The sequence below is a fragment of the Hyla sarda genome, chromosome 12 (assembly GCF_029499605.1).
Source record: "Hyla sarda isolate aHylSar1 chromosome 12, aHylSar1.hap1, whole genome shotgun sequence".
Lineage (NCBI taxonomy): Eukaryota > Metazoa > Chordata > Amphibia > Anura > Hylidae > Hyla > Hyla sarda.
This window is the reverse complement of record NC_079200.1, coordinates 80,422,250-80,449,519: the sequence shown is the minus strand read 5'-3', so window position 1 is coordinate 80,449,519 and position 27,270 is coordinate 80,422,250. Positions and strand designations below refer to the sequence as shown.

Here is a 27,270-nt window from a genome sequence, read left to right as displayed (position 1 = left end):
CGACCAGATATCTTATACCCTATCCTTTGGATAGGAGATAAGCTGTCTAGGGGGCGGAGTACACATTTAAATTTTACTTCTATCCTGCATCATTTTCCAGTTCTTTAAATGCTTGATAAATAGCATGTAAAAATCTAAAAAGCATGTAAAAATTCAGAAAGTTCTTAATGTTTCAAAGTGGGACAAGGTTTGTAATGTTATAAATATACAATAAGGAATCATTAGAAAAGGATGCTGCAGTAACCTTCTCTGAGCCGTTGAGACATATGAGTTTGCACTACAGCCCAGTTACTCCTAATCTTCAATGTAATGTGGTTGTCGCCTTGCTCTAGTGGAAGCAGTGCACCACTTTAAATAGAAAATGCCTTTGCTCTCCTTGTTGACGGTATAGACACAGATAGTACTACCTTCCCGTGTATGCCTCCTGGTGCATCATGTAGGCACATATAGCATCCTTGTATATGATATAGGCACAGTTAGTGCCACCTCTCTTGTATGTGATGTAAACACAGTGCAGCTCTTGTGTGTATTGTAGGCACAGATAGTGCTGCTTTAGTTGCTTGATATAGGCAAAGATACCCTCTTATTCTATTATATACAATAAAACAGCAGAACTATCCTCATTAGAAACCAAATAGAAATCATGACTATTGGGCTCATAAAGTTAAAGTAGAATTTGCCACAAAAACACTCGGCACATGGCATAGTAAGCACTCATCTTATAATTAGCAGAATTGTGTATTTCAATGGGGGTTTCCTGTGAGGTCCTATATAAACCCTTTTAAATCTGCCAAAAGTAATATTTTACTGCAGGAAGGAAAAAATAGAACATAGTAAAACGCCATCACTGTGACACTGCAGATATGTTTATAATAAGCTCCAGCCTCCCGGTATAACTGCAGACTGCATTCTCTGGCAGTCTTTAATAGGCTTATGGGCCCTAGATTGCCATATAATCAACTTCACCTGTAGTTAGAAGAGTAAAAGGTATGATCTGTCATTTCTCTCTGCTGCTTACATGGAACAGTTTCATATGTAGGGAATTTCTGTGTAATATCAGTATACAATGGTGGACTCAATGCAAGCCTCCCATAGGCTTACATTGAGGGGGCGGAGCCGTGACGTCACAATGCGCCGGCCCCGTGATCGGCAGTAATCAGACCTGGATCGAACACGCTCCGGGGACTGATTTTAACGGGGTGCGGCGTGCAATATCACGGGGGTCCCCAGCGGCGGGACCCCCGCGATCAGGCATCTTATCCCCTATCCTTTTAATAGGGGATAAGATGTCTAAGTGCCGGAGTACCCCTTTAAATGAGTGGGTGGAGAGCAACTAGAATCTCACTCTGGAGGTACCATGCTTTTCTATGCATTACACAGCTAGATCAGTGATTTAAATGGAAACTGTGTAATGCTTTTTTCCACATGGTGCTGGAGAGCACTTGTTGTTTGATTCGTTTCTCCACAGTTTACAGCTGATCAATAGGGGCCCCAGCAGGAAGACATCATATTCTGGGGATTATTCTAACAAAAAAGACTATCCAAAAGGGTTGGCCACCTTTTATTAACTTTTTTGTCAACTGTACTAATCAATACAATAAGGCACTTCCTAACAGTCTTTTATTTTAAGGGGAACTCCGGTACATCCGGTATCCACAGGATCGGGGATAAGTGTCTGCTTGTGGGGCGTCTGACTGCTGCGATCTCCTGCTCGCCACCCCGGCTGTCCTCAAGCATGGAGCAATCTCCGCTCCGTACACAGGTTACTGTCGACCACTGCACAAAGCAGAAGCTGACACAACCCCTCCATATTTAAAAAGGGTTCAAAAGGTGACCCCAGGAATTATAGACCTGTTAGTTTAACCTCCAGTGTATGTAAATTGTTCAAGGGTTTTCTCAGAGATGCTATTTTGGAATATCTTGATAAAAATAAATGTATGACCCCGTATCAGCATGGCTTTATGAGGGATCGGTCCTGTCAAACTAATCTGATCAGCTTTTATGAGGGGGTGAGCTCCAGACTGGACCAGGGGGAATCGCTGGATCTCGTATATCAGGATTTTTCCAAAGCATTCGATACGGTTCCACATAAAAGGTTGGTGCATAAAATGAGAAGGATCGGGCTGGGGGAGAATGTGGGTAAGTAACTGGCTCAGTGATAGGAAACAGAGGGTGGTTATTAATGGTACTTATTCTGATTGGGTGACTGTTACTAGTGGGGTACCACAGGGGTCAGTCTTGGGTCCTGTTCTATTTAATATATTTATTAAAGGGTACCTTTCATCAAAGAAACTTTTGATATATTATAGATTAATGTATGCAGAATAACTTTCCAATAGCATGTTATTAAAAAATATGCTTCTTTCTATTTAATTTTCCACTTTGAAAAAGTGACCACTAGGGGTCTCCCTACCAGTCCTTTTTTATAGATTTCAGACTCATGCAGGAGTCCTAAATCTCGGACTGCAGCCGGGACACAGACAAGCTCTACACTGCTCCCTGGCAGTGAGCAGTGCTGAGGTTGTCTGTGTTCCGGCTGCAGTATGAGATTTAGGACTCCTGCATGAGTCTGAAATCTATAAAAAAAAAAGGACTGGTAGGGAGACCCTTGGTGGTCATTTTTTCAAAGTGGAAAATTAAATAGAAAGAAGCATATTTTTTTACAACATACTATTGGAAAGGTATTCTGCATACATTAATCTATAATATATCAAAAGTTTCTTTGATGAAAGGTACCCTTTAATGACCTTGTAGAGGGGTTGAATAGTAAAGTAGCAATCTTTGCAGATGATACTAAACTCTGTAAAGCGACTGACATGGAAAAGGACTTGGGAGTCTTAGTTAATAGTAAATTTAGCTGTAGTGACCAGTGTCGGGCAGCTGCTGCCAAGGCAAATAAAATCATGGGGTGCATCAATAGGGGTATAGATGCCCACGACAAGGAAATAATTCTATCGCTGTACAAATCACTAGTCAGACCACACATGGAATACTGTGTATAGTACTGGGCACCAGTGTACAAGAAAGATATAGAGGAGCTGGAGAGGGTTCAAAGACGGACAACCAGGGTAATATGGGGAATGGGAGGACTACAGTACCCAGAAAGATTATCAGAATTAGGGTTATTTAGTTTAGAAAAAAGAAGGCTTAGGGGCGACCTAATAACTATGCATAAATATATCAAGGGACAGTACAGAGATCTCTTCCATGATCTATTTATACCCAGGACTGTATCTATAACAAGGGGGCATCCTCTACATCTTGAGGAAAGAAGGTTTCTACACCAGCACAGACGGGGGTTCTTTACTGTAAGAGCAGTGAGACTATGGAACTCTCTGCCAGAGGAGGTGGTCATGGTGAACTCTGTAAAAGAGTTCAAAAAGGGTCTGGATGCATTTTTGGAGAGTAAGAACATTGGTGGTTATTAGAGATGAGCGAACTTACAGTAAATTCGATTCGTCACGAACTTCTCGGCTCGGCAGTTGATGACTTATCCTGCATAAATTAGTTCAGCTTTCAAGTGCTCCGATGGGCTGGAAAAGGTGCATACAGCCCTAGGAGACTCTTTCCTAGGAATGTATCCACCTTTTTCCAGCCCACCGGAGCACCTGAAGGCTGAACTAATTTATGCAGGATAAGTCATCAACTGCCGAGCCGAGAAGTTCGTGAAGAATCGAATTTACTGTAAGTTTGCTCATCTCTAGTGGTTATGTATACTAGATTTATAGGGACAGAACATTGATCCAGGGATTTATTCTGATGCCATATTTGGAGTCAGGAGGGAATTTTTACCTCTAGTATGAGGGTTTTATGCCTTCCTCTGGATCAACTCAACTCAGTAGGGACTTATTAGGGGTATAGGTTGAACTTGATGGACTCTGGTCTTTTTTCAACCTTATGAACTATGTTACTATGGGAGAGTTGGAGACACATGAGTGCTGTATCTCTGGCTCTCCCATAGAGATACATGGAGGGAGCCTGTCGGCCACCGCTTCATGCGGTGATTGACAGTAATCCATGCACAGATGGCTCAGTGCACGAGGCGAGCCGGGATTCTGGGCAGAAGATGGCAAGGAGTCCCAGTGGTCAGACCCCCCCCCCCCCCCCCCCCGCTATCAGACACTTATGCCCTAGAGCTATGTTTGTAGGGAAACAAACACCATCCCACCTGTAAAGTATGGTGGTGGCCACTGCTTTTTTTTTTTTTTTTGGGGGGGGGTGAGCTCTAAAGATTGATGGACAGATGAATACAGTATGTTATCAGAAAATAATGGCAGACAATTTGCATTCTTATGCACAAAAGCTGTGCAGGGGTCACCCTTGAACTTTCCAGCACAACAAATGACCCTAAGTACAAGGCCAGGTTGACCCTCCAGTGGTTGCAGCAGAAAAAGGTGAAGGTTATGGACTAGCCACCACAGTCTTCTGACTTTGAGAGATCTGACTTGTGTGGTTCATGCAAGACGACCAAAGACTTTGCATGACCCGGAGGCATTTTGCCAAGACAAATGGGCAGCTATACCACCTGTAAAAAATCATGGCCTCGTGGATAACTAACAGAAAAAGACTGCGCCCTGTCGTTGATATTTTCTTTGAAAATTATTTATATATTACCAATTCTCCAATGGTAGGCAAACTTTTGAGCAAAACTGTACATGAGTAAGTGCCTCATTTTACTTATTAGTACAGCTTATGAAAAAGTAAATTTAAGATAGCCAACCCCCTAGTAAATTACCGAATACACAATGTTCTTACTTTTTCCTCTTCTTCCCTTAAATCTGGCATGGTGCTGATAGAGAGATTCACAGCTGTGATAGTCACAAATAAAACAGACAGGCAAGCAAAGATTTTTCCTGGCAGTCCAGACTGTGGTTTCTCCACCATATTGTGCAGGTGTCGCATGCACATATTTAGCTTGCTCTCATCTTCAGGCTCTGACCCATTTTCATTTTCTAATAGCTCATCCTCCTGCAGGTTGAGCTCAGCAAACTCCTCCATCTTTTGGATATACCTTCTTTTACAGCACCACTCTAGACTGTCCTCCTCAATCCCCCAGTACAGAAGCTCTTCTTGGAAAGAGAGAGCACACATTTCACGTAAGAGTCGCAATTTTCCCACACGCAAGAAAGTCAGAATAGTTCTGAAAGCCCCAGGATTCCGATCAAAGAAAAACTCATTGCAGGTGACATCATAATCATCACAAATGCTTAAAATCTCATCAAAGTTGCTGCACAACTTCAGCTGCCCCAGACGTGTCAGCGGAAACTCCTCTAGTGTCGTCCATGGAAGGAGGTACCTGATGCCCCCAACATTTATAATGGCATGGCGCTTGCGATCTTCTGGGTGAAAGCTATGAAAGAGTTCCTCACCTGGCTGTAAAAGCTTGGCCCTCTTGTAAAATATCCCTTTTAGTGTTTCAGTTTCTGTAAAGAAGTTTTGATTGAAAGAAGTGTCAGAGGCACAGCTTAGAGCGCTGTAGTCATAGTCTGAATTCTCCCCTCCTAGAAGAGTCATGTTGGCTGCATCAGTTACATCCTGTGAATACACGAGAAAGCTGTAATAGAGAAAAAGGGGAATAGTCAAAATCCATCTATAAAAGGAAGATGATAAACACATCTGTTATATTAATGTCTATAGACACCTTTACACTGAATTTTGTTATTATTCAGTTGTTGCCTGAATCCAAAATCAAGCAACTTTTTTAACAGCTCTTATTCTGTAATCATTTATCTCTCCTTCCTTACTTTGAATGAAGTCCCCTTCCTTAATAATGGTAGGGGACTTAGCGCTTGACCCTGCCCTATACAGATCATGTCCCAGTAGCTCTAGACGTATACCACCTAAAAAAACAGGTCACTAATTTGTCAAAATTCTTATCATTAGTGACTTGGTCGATATATGGCTTAATTCCTATCCAACCAGCAGAGATTTTACTTATTTTTCAATAGACAGGCTAACAACTGCCGGGATGGGGGCTAGTGCAGCACTACTACAGTTGCAGGAACATCTAGTGTCTCTTGACTGTGCTCAAACCATATTAAAGGATCCGTGAATACAAGCATAAAAGAGCAGAGAATATAGGGGAGCACTTACAATCCAGAGGCACATCTGCAGTGAAAACTTTGTCTTTATTCAAGGTGCATACATCTTTTCAAAACGCAGGACGCCAGGGTCTGCAGTCAGGTGCAGTGAACAGCCGCTTTCACGACAAGGGCCGGCGCGTCTTCAGACTACACCTATAGGGATATATAGGATTAAGTATTCTCCTTAGAGCTTCCGGTGTATGGAGATTCAAAAAAGGCCATTAGCACTCCACAGGCTTTCTGGGAAAAGGAATATGAAAAGCAGCTCATCAGACCACCTTCACAGAAAGTCAGTGGAGTGCTTATGGCCTTTTTTGAATCTCCATACATCGGAAGCGGTGTTCCTCCCTAAGGAGAATACTTATCCCTTTATCCTAGTCTACAGGCCTCTTACCAACCAAGCCAGAACACCCTGCTCTGTACTGAGGAGGGGCAAACACCCCGAAACAGCTGTCTGCACTCGGGTGATTTGAGAGCACGTACCTCGGCTTTCAATAAAACAGCTGTCTGCAGATAGGTCCTCTTCCCTTCTGGGGAGAATTCTGGCTCTGAATAATATCCCAATCAATTTCTGAGAGTCCGTAACTGGATCTAAAGCTGATTTTAGGGAATGCTACCCGTGAAGGTGGTGTGATGACCATTTATTTTTTATATATATATATATATATATATATATATATATATATATATATATATATATATATATATACATACATACACAGTGGGGCAAAAAGTATTTAGTCAGCCACCAATTGTGCAAGTTCTCCCACTTGAGAGAGCCCTGTAATTTTTATCATAGGTATACTTAAACTATGATAGACATAATGCTGGTCCCTTAGCAGAAAAACTGTCCCAAAGCATGATGTTTCCATACCCGTGCTTCACAGTAGGTATGGTGTTCTCTGGATGCAACTCAGCATTCTTTTTCCTCCAAACATGACGAGTTGAGTTGAGTTTTTACCAAAAAGTTCTACTTTGGTTTCATCTGACCACATGAGAACAATCTCCCAATACTCTTCTGGATCATCCAAATGCTCTCTAGCAAACTTCAGACGGGCCCAGACATCTTAACCCCTTAAGGACTCAGCATGTTTCAGTTTTTGCATTTTCGTTTTTTCTTACCTTTTAAAAATCATAACCCTTAACATTTTCCACCTAAAAATACATATGATTGCTTATTTTTTGTGCCACCAATTTTACTTTGTAATGACATTAGTCATTTTACCCGAAAATCATTGTGCGTAAAAATTGGAAAAAAAACAACAAAAAAAAACGCCATTGTGTCACTTTTGGGGGCTTTCGTTTCTACGCAGTGCATTTTTCGGTAAAAATGACACCTTATCTTTATTCTGTAGGTCCATACGATTAAAATGATACCCTACTTATATAGGTTTGATTTTGTCTTACTTCTGGAAAAAAACAACTAAAAATTTCCTCTTCTGACCCCTATAACTTTTTTTATTTTTCAGCATATGGGAATGTATGAGGGCTAATTTTTTGCGCCGTAATCTGAAGTTTTTTTGTTTGGATTGGACTTTTTGATCGCTTTTTATTCATTTTTTTATAGTATAAAAAGTGACCAAAAATATGCTATTTTGGAGTTTGGAATTTTTTTACGTGAACGCCATTGACCATGTGGTTTAATCAACAATATATTTTTATAGTTCGGACATTTACGCGATACCACATATGTTTATTTACTTTTACTTACATAGTTTTTTTTATGGGAAAAGGGGGGGGGGGGTGATTGAAATCTTTTTTTTTAGGGAAGGGGTTAAATCACATTTATTAACACTTTATTTTTTGAAGTGTTATAGCCTCCATAGGGGACTATAACATTGCACCACTGATTTCCTACACTGATCACTGCCATGCAATAGCATGGCATTGATCACTGTTATCGCAGCTCGACTGCTCCTGCCTGGATCTCAGGCACGGAGCAGTCCTTCAGCGATCGGACGTGCATGAGGCAGGTATGGATCCTCCTCACGTCCTGCAAGCTGTTCGGGACGCCGCAATTTCACAGCAGTGGTCCCGAACAGCGCCACTGAGCTGCCGGGAAGCTTTCACTTTCACTTCGTGACCCCATGTTATATCAGGGGAGTCGGCGCAGGACGTACATATACATCCTGCGTCGTTAAGCAGGGGGACATGTCTAGCACTGCATGATTTGAGTCCCTGGTGGTGTAGTGTGTTACTGATGGTAGCTTTTGTTACTTTTGGTCCCAGATCTCTGCAGGTCATTAACTAGGTCCCCCTGTGTGGTTCTGGCATTTTTAGTCATTGCCCATTGTGCTTCATTCTTGTGATCATTTTGACACCACAGGGTGAGATCTTGCGTGGAGCCCCAGATCGAGGGAGATTATCAGTGGTCTTGTATGTCTTCCATTTTCTAATAATTTTTCCCACAGTTTATTTCTTCATACCAAGCTACTTGCTTATTGCAGATTCAGTCTTCTCAGCCTGCTGCAGGTCTACAATTTTGTTTCCGGTGTCCTTCGACAGCTCTTTTGGTCTTGGTCATAGTGGAGTTTGAAGTGTGACTGTTTGAGGTTGTGGACAGGTGTCTTATACTGATAACAAGTTCAAACAGGTGCTATTAATACAGGTAACGAGTGAAGGACAGAGGAGACTCTTAAAGAAGAAGCTACAGGTCTGTGAGAACCAGAAATCTTGCTTGTTTGTAGGTGACCAAATACTTATTTTTCACCATAATTTGCAAATAAATGCTTTAAAAATCAGACAATGTGAGTTTATGGATTTTTTTTCTCATTATGTCTCTCATAGTTGAGGTATACCTATGATGAAAGTTACAGGCCTCTCTCAACTTTTTAAGTGGGAGAACTCCCTATGCTTAGGGACAGACCTTAATAGGAAGAGTATATTGTAACATATGAGGCTATCTAATATAAAGAACACTGAACTCAATTTGGTCACAATACTGATGAATGAATGGCCAATCAGTACTGAAATATCCCCTGTGTTTAAGAGTGGATACAATAACCACCTAATTCTGGTTTTGGTCCCTATGTAATTTTAATCACAATATCATTGTATGAGCACCAAGGGCATATAAAGAATTTTAACAATATAAAATAAAAGTTACATTTTAAGGGGGTCCATAGAATTGGGATTTAGTCCCATCTGGGCTTTGGCTCAGAAGGGAATTGGATATTATTGAAAACCCTGGGAAACCCTTGGGGAATTTGGATATATAAAAAAAGGTGTCACACAAGACACATCTCATGAGGGGTAAAAGCAAAGAGCTGCCTCAAGACCTTCACCCTAATTGTTGCAAAACATAACGATGGTGTTGGTTACAGGCTCATTTCTAAGCTTCTTATTATTACAGTGAGCACTGTTACACATAATACTGAAGTGAAAAGACAATTATTTTACTATATATTTGTCTCAACCAGGTTCTTCTCAAGATTTCTGTCAGAGGAAAATAAGAGTTGTTCAAATGCCAAGGACCACTTGTGTAGAGCTTCAAAAAGAACTTGAATTAGCAGGTACTGTTGTATAAAAGAAAACAGTAAGTAATGCACTCCACCGCTATGGGCTCTATGCACGCTCACCATGCAAGACTCCATTGCTGAATAAAAAGCATGCTGAAGCTTGTTTAAAGTTTGCTGCACAACATTTGGAAACGCCAGTGAAATACTGGGAGACTATAGTACAGTCGGATGACAGCAAAATGGAACTGTTTGGATGCCGTAATACACACAATGCTTGGAGACATGGCACTGCACATCACCCTAAAACCCCCCCAAAAAACAGCAAGGTTAGGAGGTGGGAACATCATGGTGTGGGGCTGCTTTTCAGCAAATGGTACTGGCAAACTTCAGGTTATTGAACAAAAAGGTTGAATTGGCAAATTTATCATTATTGACAAAAATCTGTTGCTCAGAGAAAGATGAGAAACCTCAATTAGACTATTTTCTGTTCTCTTTCTCCCTTTTATCAGTGTTAAGACATCCCAGTGGGGAAAGGGGCAGGGTAGGGGGATGAAAGTGGGGAGAACATACATGGAGAGAAGCTCCCACAGGTTGTGGATAGGAAGGAGAGCATACATGAGGGGCAGCTCATGCAGGCTATTAATAGAAAGCAATGTCTGCAGGAGGAGTTTTATGCGATATGTACAAGCATAGCTAGAAAGCAGAGATCCCACAGCAAGCTCTAGAATTCTGGACACATAAACCTCATATCTAGCATGTATTTCAGGTAAGATACTCCTACATAAGAATAATTTAAACCTAGGAGCAGGCTGCATATGAGGGAAGTTTGAGAATGAAAGAAGAATGAATGCATTAAGATAGCAGAATCAAAATTTTTAATTCAAGGGAATTATAACATGTGGAAACTATTTTTTACTCTATAATCCTTAGGGCTTTAACCATGTGATAATTTATAGCTGCTTATGCATTCTGGTATATGACATGTTTAGGCATCATTTTCTTTACTACTTATAGAGCTTTTTTTCAATTTCTTTTTGTAAATAGTTTTCCAAGAAGCTTATGGAAGAACATAGAAATTTACTAGGAATCCCCCCCCCCCCCCAAGTCAGAATGGAAAGCATCTCTCTAGTAGAGGTTCCCTGGTTATGAGCCTTCTTTGTATTACGTGGACAGCTATTAATCTGATTGGCCACCATGTAATACTACATTTCCTCTACAGTGGCAGCTGTTTGCCAGGATGCGGTACCCAAGGCAACCAGAATCACCCTGGGGGTCACATTCTAATGACAACCTCTTACACCATGGGTGTCAAATATGCGGCCCACGGGCCCACAATGAATATCTTTGCGGCCCGGCAAAGATATTCATTGCTCTGTCAGGACCAGATCATCATTGGCGCTCATGGAGCGCCTGCTCCGCCCCCGTGCCCCCAGGGGGCCCACGTCCCATTCGGGGCATCCCTGTGTCCCGGTTACCTCTCTGTGGCCCCGCGTTAACTTTAAAAACGCAGGGGCTGCCGAGAGGTAGTGCATGCAGGGACATCACTGACGTCCCGTGCGTGCGCTCATAGGAGAAGAGCACCACTCACCAGCACTTGATCTTCGGTGTTCTGACCACCGCTTCTCCAGTCCCGGGACCTACTGCTATGGCCCAAAGGCCATAGCAGTAGATCGTGACCCCGGACCGGAGGAGTGGTGGTCGGAACGTTGAAGTGGGGCAGTAAACAGACATACAGCCTCCAGCGATACACTGTATATGGCTGAAGGCTGTATGTCTGTGGGGGAACAGTACTGCACTTAATGTGGGGAACTATACTGCACCTAATGTAGGGGAACTGTACTGCACCTAATGTGGGGAACTATACTGCACCTAATGTGGGGGAACTGTACTGCACCTAATGTGGGGAACTATACTGCACCTAATGTGGGGGAACTGTACTGAACCTAATGTGGGGGAACTGTACTGAACCTAATGTGGGGAACTGAACTGCACCTAATGTGGGGGAACTGAACTGCACCTAATGTTGGAGAGCTATACTGCACCTAATGTGGGGGAACTATACTGCACCTAATGTGGGGGAACTATACTGCACCTAATGTGGGGGAACTATACTGCACCTAATGTGGGGGAACTATACTGCACCTAATGTGGGGGAACTATACTGCACCTAATGTGGGGGAACTATACTGCACCTAATGTGGGGGAACTATACTGCACCTAATATTGGGGAACTGTACTGCACCTAATGTGGGGAACTATACTGCTCCTAATGTGGGGGATCTGTACTGCACCTAATGTGGGGAACTATACTGCCAACCTAATGTGGGGGAACTACTGCACCTAATGTGGGGGAACTGTACTACACTTAATGTGGGGAACTGAACTGCACCTAATGTTGGGGAGCTATACCGCACCTAATGTGGGCGAACTATACTGCACCTAATGTGGGGGAACTATACTGCACCTAATGTGGGGGAACTATACTGCACCTAATGTGGGGGAACTATACTGCACCTAATGTGGGGGAACTGTACTGCACCTAATGTGGGGAACTATACTGCACCTAATGTGGGGGAACTGTACTGCACCTAATGTGGGGAACTATACTGCCAACCTAATGTGGGGGAACTACTGCACCTAATGTGGGGGAACTACCGCACCTAATGTGGGGAAACTGTACTACACCTAATGTGGGGGAACTGTACTACACCTAATGTGGGGAACTATACTGCACCTAATGTGGGGGAACTGTACTGCACCTAATGTGGGGAACTATACTGCCAACCTAATGTGGGGGAACTACTGCACCTAATGTGGGGGAACTACTGCACCTAATGTGGGGGAACTGTACTACACCAAATGTGGGGAACTGAACTGCGCCTAATGTGGGCGAGCTATACTGCACCTAATGTGGGGGAACTACTGCACCTAATGTGGGGGAACTGTACTACACCTAATGTGGGGAACTGAACTGCGCCTAATGTGGGCGAGCTATACTGCACCTAATGTGGGGGAACTACTGCACCTAATGTGGGGGAACTATACTGCACCTAATGTGGGGGAACTATACTGCACCTAATGTGGGGGACCTGTACTGCACCTAATGTGGGGAACTATACTGCACCTAATGTGGGGGAACTACTGCACCTAATGTGGGGGAACTGTACTACACCTAATGTGGGGAACTGAACTGCACCAAATGTTGGGGAGCTATACTGCACTTAATGTGGGGCGAACTATACTGCACCTAATGTGGGCGAACTATACTGCACTTAATGTGGGGGAACTGTACTGCACCTAATGTGGGGGAACTGTACTGCACCTAATGTGGGGGAACTGTACTGCACCTAATGTGGGGGAACTGTACTGCACCTAATGTGGGGAACTATACTGCACCTAATGTGGGGGAACTGTACTGCACCTAATGTGGGGAACTATACTGCCAACCTAATGTGGGGGAACTGTACTAAACCTAATGTGGGGAACTGAACTGCACCTAATGTGGGGGAACTGAACTGCACCTAATGTTGGGGAGCTATACTGCACCTAATGTGGGGGAACTGTACTGCACCTAATGTGGGGGAACTGTACTGCACCTAATGTGGATGAACTGTACTGCACCTAATGTGGGGGAACTGTACTGTACCTAATGGGGGAACTGTACTGCACCTAATGGGGGAACTGTACTGTACAGTCTTGTGCAGGGGGGCATGGGGTCTTGTGCAAAGGGGGCCATGGAGTGTTGTACAAAAGACGCATGGGGTCTTGTGAAGGGGGGCATGGGGTTCTGTGTAGGGTGGGAATGGGGTCTTGTGCAGGGGGCATGAGATGTTGTGCAGGGGGCATGGGTTGTTGTGCAAAGGGGACATGGCGTGTTGTGCAAGTAGGGTATGTTTTTATTTATTTATTTATTTATTTTTTTATTATGCGGCTCACATAAACTTAAACCTTGTTTTTTTGGCCCTTGTCAGCCTTTGAGTTTGACATGCTTGTCTTACACTCTCTCGAATCCTCCTCTCTCTGCTCTGAGCTCTAGAGGTCTCCATATTGGACACTAGAACTGTCACTCAGAACTAAAAGAAGAGGCTAAGGAAGTGCTCAGTGCACAGAGCTCTGAGCGCATAAAGGGGTTATTCAGGATTAGAAAAACATATCTTTCTTCCAAAAGCAGTGCCACAAATATCCTCAGATTATTTGTAGTATTTATACTTGGCTTCATTCACTTCTATGAAAATAAACTGCAATACCACGCACAAACTGAGAAGAAGAGTGGTTCTGTTTCTGGAAGAAAACAGCAATGTTTTTCTAATTTTGTATAACCCATTTAAAATGTACACTTGAGATAGTGGTGAATCAGGAGAATTATCAGGAAGAAACGCGTGCTTAAGTGCTTCACTCCCCAGCTTGCATCGATCTCTATTCCGCAGCCCCATGGATGTATAGGATTACAGGCCGGAAATTGCTGCCACCTGGCTGAGAAGTGGAGCATTCTCCTGATTGGTGGGCATCACAGCACTGAGACCCCAACCGATTCAAACTTTTAACATGGCTCTGAAATAGCCATTACTTAAAGAGGTATTGCAGTCACAATAAATAGATGTTGATAGCAAGGAAATTAAAAAATAAGAAGTTTACTAATTATGTTTGTTTTTCATAAATTCTCTGTTCTTCTCTTATCGTTCTCTTTTCCTATTCATTGTTGATTGCTCATGATTATGGATACCACTGCTATCTTGCATTAAAGGGGTTATCCACCATAGGGTGATTTTAGTATATACCTGCCAGGCTATCTGGGTATTTCCTGTTGGAGTTTGTTCTCTCAACCCCTTAACACATATGGACATTTATAAACGTCCATAAGCGGCTCCCGAGGTATGACGTGCGCTCATACCGGTGAGCGCGCATCATACTCGGTGGGTCTCGGTTGCTATAAGCAACCAGGACCCGTTGCTAATGTCGGACATCGCCGATCGGGCTGATGTCTGGCATTAACTTTTTAGTGAAAGTAAAAGCTTCCCGGCAGCTCAGTCGGGCTGATCGGGACCATCGCGGTAAAATCGCAATGTCCCGATCAGCTAGAATGCAACAGGAGAATGCCTTACCTGCCTCCTGCGCATCCGATCGGTGATTAATTGCTCCAAGCCTGAAATCCAGGCTTGAGCAATCAACCGCCGATAACACTGATCCCTGCCATTGCAATGCAATGGCAGTGATCAGTGTATTGAATCAATGTACTGCATGTTATAGTCCCCTATAGGGGCTATAATATTGCAAAAAAAAGTGAAAAAAAGTTAATAAAGATCATTTAACCCCTTCCCTAATGAAAGTTTGAATCACCCCCCTTTTCCCAATAAAAAAAACCTGTGTAAATAAAAATAAACATATATGTGGTATCGCCACATGCGTAAATGTCCGAACTATAAAAAAAAAATCTATTGTTAAACTGCACGGTCAATGGCGTACGCGCAAAAAAAATCCAAAGTAGCGTATTTTTGGTCACTTTTTATACCATAAAAAAATTTATAAAAAGCTATCAAAAAGTCAGATCAAAACAAAAATAGTACAGATAAAAACTTCAGCTCACGGTGCAAAAAATTAGCCCTCATTCCGCCCCGTACATGGAAAAATAAAAAAAGTTATAGGGGTCAGAATAGGACAATTTTTTAAACGTATAAATTTTCCTGCATGTAGTTATGATTTTTTTCAGAAGTAAGACAAAATCAAACCTATATAAGCAGGGTATCATTGTAACTATATGGACCTACAGGATAAAGAGAAGGTGTCATTTCTACCAAAAAATGTACTGCGTAGAAACGGAAACCCCCCAAATGTACAAAATGGCGTTTTTTCTTCCATTTTGTCGCACAATGATTTTCTTTTCCGTTTTGCTGTAGATTTTGGGGTAAAATGACTGATGTGATTACAAAGTAGAATTGGTGGCGCAAAAAATAAGTAATCATATGGATTTTAAGGTGCAAAATTGAAAGTGTTATTATTTTTAGAAGGTGATAAGGAAAAAACAAAAACTGAAAAACCCTGCGTCCTTAAACCGTTAAACTACACGTCCCATATGTCCATGCTTGTAAGTGTGAAGTTACATTCCTCCCTCCCACACATCAGCCACCCCACCCATTGCAGCACATATAAGCTCAAAAGATCAGTGTTTTCTAATTAGGGTGCCTACAGCTGTTACAAAATTATCTCTCTATCCCACTGAAGCAGGACTGGCTCCCTTTGCACAACTGAGGCTGGGTCCACACTACGTTTTGTCCCATACGGGAGCGCATACGGCAGGAGGGAGCTAAAACCTCGCGCTCCCGTATGTGACCGTATGCGCTCCCGTATGCCATTCACTTCAATGAGCCGACCGGAGTGAAACGTTCGGTCCGGTCGGCTCATTTTTGCGCCGTATGCGCTTTTACAACCGGACCTAAAACCGTGGTCAACCACGGTTTTAGGTCCGGTTGTAAAAGCGCATACGGCGCAAAAATGAGCCGACCGGACCGAACGTTTCACTCCGGTCGGCTCATTGAAGTGAATGACATACGGGAGCGCATACGGTCACATACGGGAGCGCGAGGTTTTAGCTCCCTCCTGCCGTATGCGCTCCCGTATGGGACAAAACGTAGTGTGGACCCAGCCTGACAAGTGATGTCAGATCTCAACGCACTACAACCTGGGAAATCCCGAGACATGAGTAATTTTGTATGAGGCTAAAATCACATTAGAATTGCGAGACCACTGTCACACACAGGTAGAAACACTATATTATGAACTACACTAACTTTACAGTCCCTGTTGCATAGTCAAATAAAAAAAATCCTGGAATACCCTTTAATGTCACGCATACGGATTCCCCTGTCTTCTACATTAAAAGGGGTACTCCATCCCTAGACATCCTATCCCCTAACCAAAGGATAGGGGATAAGATGTCTGATCGTGGGGGTTCTGGGGGACCCCCACAATCTCCATGCAGTACTCGGCATTCTGAAAGTTATTTTCAGTACGTTGGGTTTGGGCGGCCGTGGTGATAACATCACGTCATGCCACGCCCCCTCTATTCATGTCTATGGGAGGGGGCATGACGATCAGAACGCTGGGTGCTGCATGGAGATTGCAGGGATCCCCGCGATCAGACATCTTGTCCCCTATCCTTTGGATAGGGGATAAGATGTCTAGGAGCAGATGGCAGGGTTTTTGGAAGCACGCATTATAACGCATGCACAGTAACACTCGGCCCCATTCATCCTGCTTCTCCATTGACTTCAGTGTGACAACTACAGGGCATGGGCATTAGTTTTAATAGCTTACTTTTTCATTTTGCGGTGTAATTTGTATATACTAATATACGGATCACTCATCACACATCAGACACAAACAGTTTTTATTGAAAGGATTTATTCTGCACAAGATTAGCTAAGTGTGCTATGCTATTAGTGCAGCATGTTATGCAAGCACCATGGTGTCTTTTGCTGTTAGCATAGGAAGCCATGGCACTTGCAAAGTTTGCTTTGCTAATAGCTAATCTTATGCAGAGTAAAGGAGGAGCCCAATTAGTGTATGGAAACATGTTGATTGAAAAACATGCTACACAAATAGCGTAGCGAGCTTTTTAAGCACTGTGCAGCCCTATGCTTATAGCATACACAGCCATACACTTGTGATGCTAATCTACTGTAACTGGAGATCAGCATGAGGATTCAGGCAAGCATCGGACTGAACTTTTAATCAGGCTCAGGCATTCATCCCCCCATTCGGACCAATAAAGGGGTAGCAGCGAGAAGTGAGCGCCACAGATGGGAATACTCCTTGAATATAACATTCGTACCAGAATGATTCCTTAAATGGACACTGTAATATCCCCAAACTATGTTGTTACTGATGAAAACTAAAGACCTTTTGTAATAGGGTTTATTAAAAATGTTTGAATATTTAATAAAGAAAATCCCACCACTAGGGGTCCCCATACCTACTGGGACACTAACCAGTCCTGCAGCAGCATCAGGCTTGTCCATGGGTCATGAGTAATAAAAATTAGATGTACAAGGATTAGGTACTGAGTAATATGATATATATATTTTTTTGGGGATCTGACAGGTACACTTCAAAATATAATCTGGGCTTTTAGTGATGCTGTTCAGGTTGTGTGCTACTTAGGGAGTGCTGTTCTGCTGTGAGGGAGATGGATATTTCCTTAATACCTGTATATTATATCGTCATTCCACTGCAGCGTGGAGCGATTGCAGGGATAACATTATATTAAAAATTATTATTCAAGCATTTATCTGATATAAATTATCTGTGATATGCTCTTCAAAAGAGGACCTAGATCAGTGATGGCGAACCTTTTTGAGCCCGAGTGCCCAAACCATAATGCACGCCAACTTTTTTCCCCTCAAAGTGCCAGCACATACATACATAATATAAAATACATACATAATACATATAAAAAAATGTTATTTCAGCTACCGGGTTCGATGCTAGGTCTGTGCTGTAGTAGTTTTTAGTATATTTGCTGGTAGAAGAGCATGGACTGCAGAGAGCAGGTGGTGTCCCGTGTATCAGAACAAAGGAAAAAAGAAATTTACCTCTTTCAAGGTGCTTGTAGTTTTAAAACATCAAACCTTTAATCTTTATGCATTAAAAATAGAAAAAGGTGGACCACAATCATAATAGAGAAGCAAAACGCCAAGACGTTTTGAGCAAAATAACATTTTGAGCTCTTAATCATGGCTACATGTAGCTCGAAATGCACTGGAGTTTCACTTTTCTTTTATGATGTCCATCTTTTTCTATTTTTAATGCATACAGATTAAAGGTTTGATGTTTTAATACTACATGCACCGTAATCCTTGGAAGAGCTGGAGGCAACTTTTTTTTCTTTTGTTCTGATTCATAATACAACGTCATACATACATAACACACACACACACACACACACACACACACACATATATATATATATATATATATATATATATATATATATATATATACACACACATCATACATACTGTATGAATACAAACATCATACATATATAATACATACATACATCATGCATACATAATATAAATATATATATATATATATATATATATATGCACATCATACATAATACATACACAAATCCATAATATATACATGCACACATCATACATACACACATCATACATACATAATAAATACATACCTAATACACACCATACATACCTAACAACCCCCCAACCCGTCCTTGGTCTGTGCACTTTTCTCACCTGCAGCAGCCATGTTGGGGTTAGAGGCCAGACGTGTCCTCTCCCATCTGCATCGCTCTTTGCACCGTCGCCCATTTCTTCCTCATGCCGTGGAATGGGCACTTGGCGCCAGGAGTTGCGGCCAGGATCATCTCAGGAGGTGGAAGCAGACGTGTGCACCTGCGTGGGGCAGCCCCTGCGTCTGCCTTTAGCGAAGCAGTGTGCGCGGCTGGGGAAGGGGGGGAGAAGTGGCCCAGAGGAAGGGGGAAAGAGCGGCCAGAGGAAGGGGGGATAGAGCGACCAGAGGAAGGGGGGATAGAGCGGCCGGAGGAAGGGGGGTAAGAGTGGCTGGAGGAAGGGAGCTAGAGCGGCCGGTGGAAGGGGTAAAGAGCGTCCAGAGACGCAAATTAAAAAAATAATAATAATGTTTAAACATTCGGCCAAGACAGACGGCCCACTGGACAGCCCGGTCAACCGGGCATATGCCTGGTGTGTCCGATGGCCAGTCTGGCCCTGATGGCGAACTATGGCCGTGTGTCCACAGAGTGGGCTCGGCGTGCCACCTGTGGCACACGTGCCATAGGTTTGCCAACACTGACCTAGATGAATGTAGACTTACAGGACTTACTTGTCTCATATAGAGGACCCAGCAATTACATGGTAGCATACCCAAAATATTTCAGTAGAGAAAGCAAGATAAAGTAGTACAGTGAGAGAAGAGTGTTAATAGTACTTGTGGTCCATGTTGGGCACAGGCATGAAGATAACTCCTAGCAACATAGCACAGGCTGTGACAGCTACTCATACAGCAGGACTATTTATGAAAGGCAGTGTTGTTATAAAAAAAAACACACTTAATAGAAGAGAAAACACTTGGAGTAGGCAACAAGTATGCAACTGTATTTTACTGAGGAAAAATCTGTTTAATGGATCCCCACATTAGCCAAGAGTTCTTGGGTGTTGGCCACAAAAGTGAAGGAATTATGAGTGGGACGTCTTCACCGGCAGCTCAAAAGAGGTAGTCCATAATACAGTGATTAATCCCTAGAGTCTTTCCTCATATGTTGTTACTGCAGCAAAACCTCTGCATCCATTAGTGACATAACCAGAGGTGACTTTCAATGGGCACAAGCTCCAGAACGTTTTACACTGTTTATTAATCAGCAGCGACAGATGCAGCATTGTTTTCAGATCATAAGAATGTTTTATATCTAAGCCTATCCCTCATAGCACCTTAAGGGTCTATTCACACAGCAGAATTTCCACAAACGGAATTCCGCACAGATTCCGCATGTGTATTCTGCCTTAAATTAAAGCCCAATAGACTTCTATTGGCTTCTGCACTCTTATTCACACTCCTGAATTTCCGCATGCGGATTCCGCACGGATTCTACACCAATTCCGCACAAGCCAGAAACCACTCAAATTAATGCAGAAGCGGATTTGGTGCGGATATGCAGAAATTCTGCCGTGTGAATAGACCCGAACTCCACTTTCCATCTTTTCCCCCCCTTGTTACATGCATGAGTAAGGCCCCTATACTATACACTATAAATTTATCTATTTTAAAGACCCGTTATAATGTTCCGTTATGAAAACCCTTAAAATCGTCTGTTACAAAATCCTATTATAGTCTATGGGAGTTTTACATCCATTTTAACTCGTCATAGCCCGTTATTAAAAACGGACATTATTTTGTGATGGGAGAAAGAATGGAAGAAATAGTGCATGCGGGCTATGACTGGCTAAAACAGGTAATGTAAAAATCCCATAGACTATAATGGGATTTTATAAAGGCCATTTAACGCCCGTTTTTTAATGGTTTTATTAACGAGTCATTATAACGGATCTTTAAAACGGACATTTCTATAGTGTGAAATCAGTCTAACTGTACAATCTCTTCTCTTAATTTTGGGCATGTTGGCTCATGAATACCAAAACTGTTCAGACTGATGAACAACAAAGGATAAATCCAGCACAGACATCATGCAATTGACTTCTTTATTCAAGCACCGACAGATACAGGATAAAAGTAACGCGTTTCAGCCAGATAACCTAGCCTTACTTAGTATGAGTTAGGCTAGGTTACCTGGCTGAAACGCGTTACTATTATCCTGTATCTGTCGGTGCTTGAATAAAGAAGTCAATTGCATGAGGTCCGCGCTGGATTTATCCTTTGTTGTTGTTCTATCCTTACTGGTGTTGGGTTACACCGATCCGAGCACGGACTTATGGCTAATTTGGGTGAGCTGATGAACTCTGTTATTTCACAACAGGATGCGCTCCATAGTGTATTACCCAGTCAGGACTAGGGATCGACCGATTATCGGTATGGCCGATATTATCGGCTGATAATCACGATTTTGGGCATTATCGGTATCGGCAATTACCTTGCCGATAAGCCGATAATGCCCCGCCCCCCGCACCGCCCCCACCGCACAGCGACCGTTACTAGGCCGGAGCCTGCCCGGAGTGGAGAAGAGGACCCCCGGAGAAGAAGTACAGCCCGGACCGGTTCACCCTCCACCCGGAATGCCGCCGGACACTACAGGAAGGATGGATGGCCCGGACCACCCTGATAGGTAGGGGGGAGAGAAGCGGGTGGCGGCGGCCTATGGCACCGAAAAAGCCACTGCAGTGCATTGATTTAAAGCGCCCGCTTTAAATCAATGATCTGCAGTGGTGTCGCGGGGGGATAAATAGCCGATAACTTATACCGGAATATCGGTATAAGTTATCGGCTATCGGCCCTAACCTCCACCGATTATCGGTATCGGCCCTAAAAAAAACGATATCGGTCGATCCCTAGTCAGGACCAATGGTAACGCTAAATGTGAACTGCGTTAACCAAGGGTGGTTGTACTGTAGACCAAGTACAACAATGGGGTAGTGTATATAGAAGATGGGGGTCTCTGCAGCCACTCCATGCCAGCGAACAGCATACGAACAAAGATTCCTCCTCCAAGACCACAGCGGGATAAAACTGGTGCTGAGACCAGGATATGGTACGGGAATTTTATTACCCACAATGCAACGCGTTTCATGGAGAATCCACTTCCTCAGGCAAAATACACAGATACATTAGAAGAAAACAGAGGGTACTGAGAGGAAACTTAATCTACATAACTTTTCAGATTTTAATACATGTCATAGTCTGTAGAAAACTGAGCTGTCGTCTGTAACTTTCCAATGGTGGTCAACAGTGGGGTTTTACCCATAATCCGTTAACTGTAGTAAGATGGAGAAACAGCTAAAAATAACATTTAATATCAGTGACCTATGGATAAATAATTCTCAGAAAATACTTTAATTAACACTTTTAACCCCTTAAGGACACAGCCCTTTTGGCCTTAAGGACACAAGCAATTTCATTTTTTGCTTTTTCCTCCTCCCATTCTAAGAGCAATAACTTATTTTTCCATCCACAGACCCATATGAAGGCTTGTTTTTTGTTTAAAATTACATGTTTACCTTATTTTGTGGGTCAATACTATTAAAATTATATACCCATATTTACATGCTTTACTATTATACTACTTAAAAAAAAACTCAAACTCAAACCAAATTAGTATTAGTGTTTAAAATGGCCCTATTCTGACCTCTATAACGTTTTAGTTTTTCTGTACACTGTGCTATATGAGGGCTCATTTTTTACGCCATAATCTGTAGTTTTAGTACCACTTTTGCGTATATGTGACTTTTTGATCACTTGTTATTTCATTTTTCTGGGATGTGATATGACCAAAAAGTAGCAATTTCAACCTTTTTTTTTTTTTAATGTTTTTATGCCAATCACTGTACGAAAATATTAACATTATATTTTTTAAATCAGACTTTTATATACCAAATATGTTTATTTAGTTACATTTTTTACACATTTTTTGGTAAAATGGGAAAAGGAGATTTAAATTTTTATTGGGGAGGAGCTTATTCACATTTTATTAAAACTTTTTTTTTTCTACTTTACTTTTTTATGTCCCCATAGGAGACTCTACATAGCAATCCTTTAATTGTTATTGCTGTTCAGTGATATGCATAGGCCTAGGACTGATTAGGACTGATAAGAAATATTGACAATCTATTACTCTGGGCTGCTAGAAGGCAAACCAAAGCAGCAGATCGCTGGAGCCGCTTAGAGGCAGGTGAGTGGACCTCCGGTGGCCATCCTGATTGGTGATCCAATCAGTCTCCGGCAGCACCCCTAATGCTGCAGATGTATCAGCGCATCTGAGGGGTTAATAGCTGACATCAGCAAGATCTTTGATGTCAGCTATTAGGCTAGGTTCAGACTACGGAATCTCCGGGCAGAAAATTTCCGCCCGGAGATTCCGAGTTCCGCCTGCGCCGACTGAATTAGTCGGCGCTAGGACCGCGCGGACACTGCAGTCTCCTATAGACTGCTATGTGTTCCGCAAGGATTTCCGCCTGAAGAAAGAGGAACCCCTTTCTTCAGGCGGAAATTTTCTAGCGGATTTTTCATCCGGATTTTCCGCTTCACAAATTCCGAAGTGTGAATTTGTGAACGGAAAACCATTCACTACACTATGCATTATAGTAAGCTGAATTTCTGCCGGAAATTTCAAAGCGGAAGTTCCGGCAGAAATTCTGTAGTCTGAACCTAGCCTTACTGGCAGTTCCCATTTAGTACCAGCTCACCAGGACGTACATTTACATCCATTGTCTTTGAGGGGGTTAAAGCTGTATGTGTGGATACACCCTAAATGGGTATTTCTGCACTTTATAAATAATTTTATACTGCCCAGTTTATAATTCAGATTTGTTGCTGCAGAAAATTTGCAGTATATATATGCCAGTTACTATACCTGTCCAATATACTGGGCTTCTCTAGTGGTGCAATAAATCTTTTCATTGCTGCCTAGAATCTTGACTGTGCCCAAGCTGGAACTGCTTTGTCAGACCCCAGGTATATAACAATCTTATTGTTTTATAAGAAAAGGAGGAGAGAATAGACTAGCATAACACAGCACAGTGTGAAAACAGTTGTACGTAGGATAGTGATAACAATGTGCAAAAACACTAAAATATTGTGCATTGTTTTCACAATAAACTACATACAGAACAAACAACACTTTAGAACAAAATGTTTACCAATAGGACACCAGTCATCTTAAAGGGAACCTTTCATCAGATTTTATAAAGCATGGCAACACGTTATATATGGTAAAATCGTCTTCCTTACCATCACAGAAAGACGTTTCTGCCCACAAAGATGGTTAGGATCTGATTTTAGATTGTGTTACCCACAGTAGTCCCACAGGTGGGGAGCTATACTTATCTACTCCCGTCTTCTCTAGGTGTAATCATGGCCCCCTCAGCATGATTGAAAGCCAGCCCTGGCCCACATCACTGCTCTGCTCTGTCTGCTTACAGAGCAGAATAGTGATGCTGGCTGTGGCTGGGCTGTCAATGACACTGAGGGGGCATAATTAATTCTGCAGCAGACAGGACTAGGTGAGTATAGCTCCCTACTCAGGGTACTACTTACGGGGGTGGCGGGGAACACTTTCTAACTTCATATCCTCACAATCCCTGTGGACAGAAACATCCCCCAGGGATGGTGAGGAAGATGATTTTAAAAATAATCCGTTGCCATGCGTTATACATGGTAAAATCTCATGACACGTTCCCTTCGATTTGAAAGAGGAAAAATAAATTTTAAAAAAGAAAAGTGGTTACCCCCTCCAATATCTCCGGGGAAGGAACCCTAATAAAATTAGTAATTCTTAAAGATATGGGAGAGAGATGATGCTTGAGTTGGTAATGGTACAGCAGAGCCATGGGCACTAGACCTTAATTTAGTAGTGGTATAATTTTCTATGCTAGTCAGACATTTATCAACTATTCAGTTATATATTATTTTACTGTTAGAAAGCAGTATGTGGGACTTTTATGCTTGATTGATGGTTTGCTCAGCGAGTGAAATGTTTATATTGAGTAACATAGTAACTAGAGATGAGCGAACTTTAGAAAAATTTGATTTGGCCGATTCGCTGAATTTTTTGAAAAAATTAGTTTCGATCCGAATTTATTCGCGGCGAATCTATATTAAAAATGGCTATTTCTGGCCTACAGAGAGCCTCAATAGGAGTGTAGAACACTTTGCTGTGTTCTAACACGCAATAATACTGTTATTCAGAATAACATGCAGATTACCGGCATCGCTTTTAGAATCACTGTCGCAGAGCAGCACAATGACAGAGCCTGGAGGTGGCATCAGTATGAGGAGACCCTATAGTGCCTGAATGACACAGCGTGGAGATTTTGGCAGCATGAGACCATATAGTGGCTTAATGACTATGCATGGAGGTGTTGGCAGCATGAGGAGACCATATAGTGGCTTAATGACACAGTGTGGAGGTGTTGGCAGCATGAGGAGACCATATAGTGGCTGAATGACACAGTGTGGAGGTGTTGGCAGCAAGAGGAGACCTTATAGTGGCTGAATGACACACCTTGGATGAGGCTGAAGCATGAGGAGACCATATAGTGGCTGAATGACACAGCGTGGAGGTGTTGGCAGCATGAGGTGACCATATAGTGGCTGAATGATACAGCGTGGAGGTGTTGGCAGCATGAGGAGACCATATAGTGGCTGAATGACACAGCTTGGATGAGGCTGAAGCATGAGGAGACCATATAGTGGCTGAATGACACAGCGTGGAGGAGTTGGCAGCATGAGGAGACCATACAGTGGCTGAATGGCACAGCCTGGAGTTGGTGGCAGATGAGGAGACAATAGGGCCTCACAATCTCAGCCAGGTGTTGGCAGAAGCATGAATAGACACTAGGCCTTCACAATCCCTAAGATTATAAGATGAATTCTGAATTTTAAACCGAAGATTTTGGGTAGCTAGTGCTACCATAACAAAATTTTTATTCCCAGACCCAGGCCCAGCAGCATCAGTAACCCATATATTGTCTGAATGACACAGCGTGGAGGAGTTGGCAGCATGAGGAGACCATATAGTGTCTAAATGGCACAGCCTGGAGTTGGTGGCAGATGAGGAGACAATAGGGCCTCACAATCTCTAATAATAAAAGATGGATTTTGAAATTTCAATTGAAGATGTATGGTACCTAGTGCTACAATAAACATATACATATATATATAGGTAATGTCATAGGCTCAGCAGCATCACTAAACCATGTAGTTGCTATATGACACATACAGGAGCAGGCAGCAGTATGAGTACACAAGAGGGGTTCGCAACCCCTAACATTAAAAGGTGATTGTTGAAATCTCTATTGAAGATGCATGTTATCTAGTGCTACCATCCAAAAATTTAAGGCCCAAGCGCAGCAGCATAAGTAAGCCAAGTAGTTCCTGAAACAAACAGTCACGAGCAGGCATCAGCAGTACACCAGAGGGTTTCATAACCCCTTTACATTGAAAGATCAATGTTGAAATTTCTATTTAGCATGTATTTAGCTTGTGCTAAACATCCAAAAATTTAAGGCCCAAGCCTAGAAGCATCAGTAAGCCAAGTAATTCCTGAAAGACACAGGAGCAGGCATCAGCAGTACACCAGAGGGTTTCATAACCCCTTACATTGAAAGATAAATCTTGAAATCTCAAGATACCTGTGTAGAGGGAAAGTGGTGCAGTTGCTCATAGCAACCAATCAGATCGCTTCTTTAATTTTTCACAGGTCTCTTTAAAAAGGAAAGAAGCGATCTGATTGGTTGCTATGGGCAACTGTACCACCCTTCCTCTGCACAGTTTTTGATAAATCTCCCCCAAGGAGCTCATGTCGTGTCTGAATGGTACAGCCTGAAGGTGGCTGAAGCATGAGGAGACCATTGAAATACAAGAATTTTAAATAGAAATCTAAAATTTTGAAATTGAAATTTTAAAATGGAACTTTTAACTCCCAAGTTTTAGTGGCCCGGGCCCCAACATGTGGGTACAAAGGACCTAATCTAACAAGGAGTCTTATGTCACATGTCAGCACAATGACAGAGCTTGGAGGTGGTATCATTAGGAGAAGACCATATAGTGTCTAAATGGCACAGCCTGGAGTTGGCTGAAGCATGAGGAGACCCCAGGGCTTCACAAAAATTGTCAGAATACCACCTGACATTCAAAATAATAAAATGATAGATACGGTCTTTGAAGAAAAGGATCCTTCATTAGATGACAATATGAGTCTTGTGTGTTCCAGTGACATTAGCTCATCGGAGGAACAGGAAAACATGATACAACTTAATTCTGCAACTGAAGAACCACAAAAAGAATGAACGACTTAAAGCCTACTGGAACTGAGGAACTTCAAAATGGTAAATCTACCAGTCAGTCAATTCCAACAGCCGGTGGTCAGTATCCACAGTTCCCGGTTTCTTCTAGTCCTTGGCAATATTACTTTTATAACTGGTCCGGTATCAACATGGTATTAATGCTGGGGGAGTATATATTGCCTGAATGACACAGCCTAGAGTTTTCTGAAGCATGAGTATACACCAGGGCTTCACAAT

General features: G+C 42.5%; 1 protein-coding gene and 1 long non-coding RNA gene across 9 annotated transcripts in view; one reads left to right on the top strand and one right to left on the bottom strand.

Moving 5' to 3' along the window:
* The window catches only part of LOC130297121 (uncharacterized), a 170,406-nt gene that overhangs the window by 34,419 nt on the left and 108,717 nt on the right, over positions 1-27,270 (top strand). For all 6 annotated transcript variants that reach the window (XR_008849407.1, XR_008849408.1, XR_008849409.1 and 3 more), the window contains exon 3: positions 9,503-9,595. This is a non-coding gene — a long non-coding RNA (uncharacterized LOC130297121). The remainder of the gene's footprint in view (positions 1-9,502; positions 9,596-27,270) is intronic.
* The window catches only part of KCNG1 (potassium voltage-gated channel modifier subfamily G member 1), a 163,975-nt gene that overhangs the window by 41,788 nt on the left and 94,917 nt on the right, over positions 1-27,270 (bottom strand). For 2 of the 3 annotated variants that reach the window (XM_056549396.1, XM_056549397.1), the window contains exon 2: positions 4,756-5,554. In XM_056549396.1, coding sequence (XP_056405371.1) covers positions 4,756-5,514 — 759 coding nt within the window. In that variant the 5' untranslated portion in view covers positions 5,515-5,554. The remainder of the gene's footprint in view (positions 1-4,755; positions 5,555-27,270) is intronic. The other variant, XM_056549395.1, reaches the window with a different exon arrangement.